This window comes from Orycteropus afer, unplaced genomic scaffold, assembly GCF_000298275.1.
Source record: "Orycteropus afer afer isolate SDZICR_OR568_19922 unplaced genomic scaffold, OryAfe1.0 scaffold00441, whole genome shotgun sequence".
In the NCBI taxonomy this organism is placed as follows: Eukaryota; Metazoa; Chordata; class Mammalia; order Tubulidentata; family Orycteropodidae; genus Orycteropus; species Orycteropus afer.
Window position 1 is genome coordinate 672,015 of NW_006922028.1, and position 6,783 is coordinate 678,797.

The 6,783-nt window shown below is 39.3% G+C and overlaps 1 protein-coding gene across 1 annotated transcript in view; it reads left to right on the plus strand.

Moving 5' to 3' along the window:
* Window positions 1–6,783, plus strand: part of MAN1A1 (mannosidase alpha class 1A member 1) — a 229,739-nt gene that overhangs the window by 218,260 nt on the left and 4,696 nt on the right. Inside the window, exons 11-12 of the mRNA XM_042782736.1 lie at window positions 176–395; window positions 1,313–1,485. Coding sequence (XP_042638670.1) covers window positions 176–395; window positions 1,313–1,485 — 393 coding nt within the window. The remainder of the gene's footprint in view (window positions 1–175; window positions 396–1,312; window positions 1,486–6,783) is intronic.

Sequence of the window (6,783 nt, forward strand, 5' to 3'; positions counted from 1 at the left end):
CACAGAAAACAGTAACAGAAAATCGCAGATCAAATTGGTTTTATAGCACCAAACTCAAATTGTGAGTGCTGTTTTTATTCCTTTTTTTTTTTTTTTAATATTGAAGGTGTTTTAAATGTAAATTTGAATATAAATTCAACATTGCAATATACTGATAATAAGTATTATTTTTCAGGCGATTGAGGCTCACTTGATCCGCAAGTCTAGTGGGGGACTGACTTACATCGCTGAGTGGAAAGGGGGTCTGCTGGAGCATAAGATGGGCCACCTGACCTGCTTTGCTGGGGGCATGTTTGCATTGGGGGCGGACGGTGCTCCTGCAGGCCTGACCCAGCATTATCTTGAACTCGGGGCTGAAATTGCCCGTACCTGTCATGAATCTTACAATCGTACATGTGAGTACATGATACTCTCTATTTACAATCTATTCCCATGTGCTTTTACTTCATCCAGTAAGGAACTTTGTCATTTCTGCCATTGAAAGAATATCCACTGGGCTTGATGATATTGATGAATAGCATAAGGGAATTTACATTTTATTTTAAAAGGAACTATTTTTCTACATGAAAACATCTAACCTTGGTTTACCTAGAAACAAAAATCCAGGTTATAAAGGATTAAAAAAAAAAAAAAAAAAACCACCGCCACTGAGTCAAGCCCGACTCATATTGACCCCTGTTGGGTTTCCAAGGCTGTAAATCTTCATGAAAGTAGTTTGCCTCGTGTTCCTTCCATGGAGCATCTGGGAGATGTGAGCAGCTGACGTTGGGGTTAGCAACCAAATGCCTTATTACCATGCCACCAGCGCTCCTTTAGAAAGGAGTAAGCCAGTCTAATTTATTGACTCCTGATTTAGGTAAATAACATTGAGCAAGGGTGTCGGTCTTAGTGCAGAAAGAAATTGGGTGTTTTGTAAACCATTACTGATCTTCCCAATATCCCCATGAAATAGATCATGAATCTGGCTCCCCTCTTATAAAATAGGAGGTTGAAATACAAAATAACTGTTAAATAACTGGCTTTTCATTACATGGCAGCCTACAACTCCCAACCACTCATCTGGTGGGTTCTCATTAAATGGTAAATAATGTGAGAAATAAAGGCTTGTTACCATTTTCTTAAATGGGTTTTTTTAGATGAGTACAATTTAAAAAGATATTGCATATTATAAGTTCTGTGAGGTTTATAACAATTCTTAGAATGATTTTTTTTATTATTATTATTGTTTTTAAGTATTCTGGTTGCATTTAAGTTATAGATACTGAGTATTGCCCAGGACAGTAACTTTTGTTACCCACTGAATGTCCTTTAGATGTGAAACTTGGACCAGAAGCTTTCAGATTTGACGGTGGTGTTGAAGCCATTGCTACCAGGCAAAATGAAAAATACTACATCCTACGACCAGAAGTTGTTGAGACTTACATGTACATGTGGCGACTGACTCATGATCCAAAGTACAGGAAATGGGCCTGGGAAGCTGTAGAGGTGATGTTTTAATTTACTGTTTCTTATAGATAAATGTCTCAGTAAAAAATGTTCAGTATACCTGTAAATCTGGCATATCAGCTTTTGTATGATTCTTAAAGCTTTGACCAGGCTGTTTTCCGTTCAGGGTTGCTAAGTTGTGTCATGTCCCTGGCTTCAGTTTTGCTTTATGTAACCAGTTGCCAGTTGCTGTTGAGTTAGTTCTGACTCATGGTGCCCCATGTGTGTCGAAGCTGAACTGTGCTCTGTAGTATTGTCAGTGGCTGATTTTTCAGAAGCAGGTCACCAGACCTTTTTTCCCAAGGTGACTTTGGGTAGACTCGAACCTCCAGCCTTTTGGTTTTAACCTGAGACATTAACTGTTTACATACCACATCCTTTTTATGTCATAATAACAAAAATATCTACTAGAGGACTTTCATATTGAAAGATACATCTGGGCAAGCATATTAGAAAATCAAGTCTCATGACTATAGAAATTATAATCACATAATTTTACAAAGGGTTACTGGCAACTAAGGATATTCACCTATGCCTTTTGTGTGTTTCAGTGAACCACTAACATTATTTTACTGATTAGTCCTTGGACATTGGGATGATAGTAGATGCATTTACTTAGAGTAAATTAGCTACTTAGATCCAGCATTTAGAAAGAACTTTCAGAACTACTTTGTGTAAGGAATTCTTTCACTGTTTTTAGGTTTCTCGGAATATCTATGAGCTTTCCATCTGCCCAATGTGTTGTTTTAATTGTGTTTCCACCTCTTGAGTCTCTTCCTGCCAAATACATCATCTTCCTAAACTAATCTGTTGTACACTTTGTGCGCTGGATGCCAGAGAAGGCACCCTCCAGGATATGTATCAAACAATGTCTGATTTTATGAGTTGTTATTCTAAAAGGAGTGGGAGGGAGTGCAGGGAATATGAACAAGCATATGCTTTAATTACACTCTATTCTTTAGTGCATTTTGTCAGAAAGTTAAACAAAACCAAAAAAGCAAAATTGCCATGGAGTTGATTCTGACTCATAAGTGACCCTATTGGAACTGCCTCATAGGGCTTCCAGCGTTGTAAGCTTTACTAAGCAGATCGCCATATCTTTCTCTCACAGAGTAGCTGGTGGGTTCAGACGCCAGCCTTTCAGTTAGCAGCTTAGCACTTAACCACTGTGCCACCAGAGTTCCTGTTAGAAAGTTAGCTGTCTTTAAAAGCTGTCCATTAGGAATAGCTTCTCTGAGGAAATCTAAACTGAATATTGCCTTTGTGAAAAATTTAATATCATAGAAAGTCTTTGATGAGTTTGCTTATTACCCTCTTCATTTAGTATGTGTCTTACCACTGATCATCAGTCATTTTAATAGTAACTCTTCAGACCTCTTTTTGTTGTGCAAAATTTTCTAATTATGTTTAATCAGTGGTAGTTCCAATTGTTGTAAATGTTTGTTCTCTGAAAAAATGTGTTAGAACTGAGGCTTATTTAAGCTTTGGTTATAGGGAATTCTTTTAGGAAATTATTTTGCCAAATGGCAATGGAAAATTGTAGGCCAGTACTCACTTTGCAAATATAAATTTAAGTTGAAAATATCAATAATAATATATTTCATCAAATCTAATATACCATAACAAGCAAGAAACACCATTATTTTATATACCTCTAAAAAAGAAAACCACTGAAAAATTATGATACTCATCTCAATTTTAAAATCCATCCCAATTTCAGAGGTGGAGAATGTGAAAAAAAAAATGTATGAGAGAATTGATCTAAAATGAAAAGTGAGTAAGTCTCTATACCATAAAGGCAGGAAGCTTTGGTTTTTGCTTGATTCTTCAGGGGGTTTGCCTGTTTATGAGACAGTAAAGTTTATGTTTTATGATTTTTTGTTTTGTTTATTAATCTGTTGTTAAGTCTAGCATAGCATATGATATGAAATTGTTTCCCTGTTTCAAAACACAGGGTCCTCCTGGTTTTGCTACTAGTAACTTCTGCTAATACTTGATATATAGTGGAGCAGGAGGAGGGCTGGGGGCTCTTACTTTTTTGAAAGCAAGGAGATCAAAGAATTGGAAAGCATGACAGTACTTTTCCTGTGTCGTGTCTCCTGGCCTCCCATGTGTCAGCTGTGGCTGCAATGGGCAGTCCTCTTGCCTGCTGGCAATATCCTACGTCAAGCACCCAGCACGTCTCAGCAGTTCTGACTCAGAGCTTTTTCTCAGGAAGCTGGCTTCTGGGAAGTGGTAGAGATTTAACACCTCCAGGGACAACCCTCACCCAGTGAGGTTTTGGAGTTGATGGTTAACTATCCCAGTCTTCTTTCTTTGAAGAATAATTCTGAGGTGCATCCTACAGAGTTCTCTGGGGGGGGGGGGGGTTTCCAAAGGGATTTGAGCCCCAGCTGCACATAGCTCTGACTTACTCATAGGCATATTTTATTGGCTCTTCTCTTCGCCATTTAACTCTCTCCACTTACTCACTTCCTGGTACCACCTCCCCAATAAACTTTAGGAACCCAGTCCTTGACTTGAATTGTTTTCTGGGTTACCCAAACTAAAACTTGAGGGATCTTATAAATCACCTACCCATGTCTTCCACTCGAAGACTCCTCTCTCTTAAATCTTTGCCAGATGGTTAATCCTCATCTATTTGAAGACTTCTCAGCAAAGTTGAATCCACTAATAAAGTAATTTATTCCATTTTTTTAAAATGGGTGAAAGTGTTAGAAGGTTACTTCTTTTGAGCCAGAATGTGTAATGTTTTGTGCTGTAGGAGTACTGGGGGGAAAACTCCATCACTCTTGGACATTTAGCTCATCAGTTATCTGAAGACTACATGTTTTGTCAACTCGTCCCTTCCTTATTCATCATATATGCCCACCTTCTCATGCAGGGTTTAGTCTTTTCAGGTGTAGTCTTTCAGGGCTGAACATTTTAACTCAAAAACCTCTCTTTTGAATGTGAGTTTGCACAGCTTCAAACCCACCAGCCACTCCTTGGAAGGAAGGTTGGGCAATCCTACTTCCGTAGTGATAACTGCCTTGGAAACCCAAGGAGGGGTCACTAGGAGTCGGGCCGACTCTATGGCAAATAACAACAACAACAACAGGGTCCAATTAGCTCTTTTAGTAGATGTGCAAAACCCCCGGCTTCCATTGAAGTTAGTCAAGCCATGTTAGCTGCTACATTAGCTATTTTGTGTCACATCTCTTTTGTTCTGTTCTTGTTTGTTTCCACCCATATTTTCAGTTTGTAAAGATATTTTTAAATCCTCTCCCTTCGCAGCCTTATTTCACTGATACACTTTATAAACCTGCTTTCCATATCTTAACAAAATTTCTTAATAATAATGTTGAACCAGATATGCAGAGATGTGTGATCCAGAAGTACAATAAAAGAAACTTCTCCGACAATTAGCAGCAACCCATTCATCATAGGTGTTCTTCCACTTACGAATTGATCTAATAGAAATAGCATCTAATTGTTCATTCCTTTAGTTTTTCTCAGTGATGTTATAAAAAATGTTACTGAAATCTTCCCAGTTAAACAGCTGATAACTTTATAAGTTTATCAGAATATTGGTAACATATATTTATGTGTAGGTTAATGCACATTATATAACGCATAGGAAGGAGCTCTGGTGGCACAGTGGGCGAGGCATTTGACTGATAACCAGATGATTGATGGTTCAACCCCACCAGCTGCTCTGTGGAAGATGAGGCAATCTGTTTCTGTAAAGATTTACAGCCTTGGAAACCCTGTGGAAGTTGCTATGAGACAGAATCACCAGTGGAGAAGATGTGTAGATACATAGGGATTATCTGGCTGGTCCACTGGGCAGGATAAGCCTTATCTAGGAATATTTTTAGCAGAGACATTTTCACAGTCTCCTAAAACCAACCCATTTCTACATGGAAGGTCTGTCTCACCAATTACTTCCCATATTTAAACTAATAGATAAAAGAATGCTTTTCTATCCCCACAATAATGTGTCTGACTTTTGACTTAATTCCTGCTGCTTGCTGTTCTATTATAATCACTTGGGGTTAAGTTTGTCTTTTATCCTCAGTTTAGAGCTCACAATTATGATAAACCTTCTCATACTCTTGTTTTCCCTGTAATTAGCACATCTCAGTCACTTATGATCCCTGATAGTATAAGCATTTGCATAAAATTGAGGTAGTGCCTGTGCTAAAGGCAGAGTCCCAAGAGCTCAGTAAAATGATGTTCTGACAAGACTTCACTGCACATTCAAGTGGCTGCTTCTGCTCTTGCGATAACAGGAAAAAGAGAACCTGTTATGAGGGTGGGGAAAACTTCACATTCTGGAAGTCTTAACATTTAGACTTTTGACATGTGTTTGAAGATTAAAAATGCCTCTTTTGTCATTTTACTTTTTTTTTTTAATTTACCAAATGCCCAACAAAACTGTTGGTGGCACAACATTTACGAGCTCAGCTGCTAGCCAAAAGGTTGGTATTTTGAACCATCCAAGTGGCTTCACAGGAGAAAAGACCTGGCAATCTGCCTCTGTAAAGACCATGGCCTAGAACACCCCATGGGCCTGTTCTGCTCTGTCACATGGGGTTGCCCTGAGTCGGAAATTGACTGGAAGGCACCCAACAACAGCAAGCACTTCATTCCCTTGTTTTATTCTCACTACAACCCCATGTGGAAGGCATCATCACCGCCATTTTACATATAAGGAGGTGATGCTGACTGGGTCAAGGAATCTCTGAGGCCAAGGTTAGAAGGTCTAGAGCTACGATTTGGTCTCCCACTCTAGAACTTTATATTATAGTCTCAATACTATTGCCTTGTGAGGATATGGGAATAAAGGAATGTGTGGGGGTGAACTGGAAAGTGGAAATGATTGGACATTATCTAAATACCCCAAACCAACTTTTTTCAATAACAAAAGGAACTTATAACCAAAAAACCAGACTAACTGCCATTGAATCGATTTCCTTGGGTTTCCCAGGCAGTATCACTGTGGAAATAGATTGCCCAACCTTCCTTCCAAGGAGTGGCTGGTGGGTTTGAACCACCAGCCTTCTTGTTAGCAGTCAAATGCCTTAGGCATTATAAGAAACTTCTGCTTGGGGTGTGGGGAAACTATTCATCTTGCCTGGCTTTCCATTAGCATATCACTAAAGGGGAGCTCTGGTAGCATAGTGCCTAAGGCACTTGACTGCTCACCAGAAGGCTGGCGGTTCAAGCCCACCAGCCACTCCTCGGAAGGAAGGTTGGGCAATCCTACTTCCATAGTGATACTGCCTCGGAAACCCAAGGAGGGGTCGCTATGAG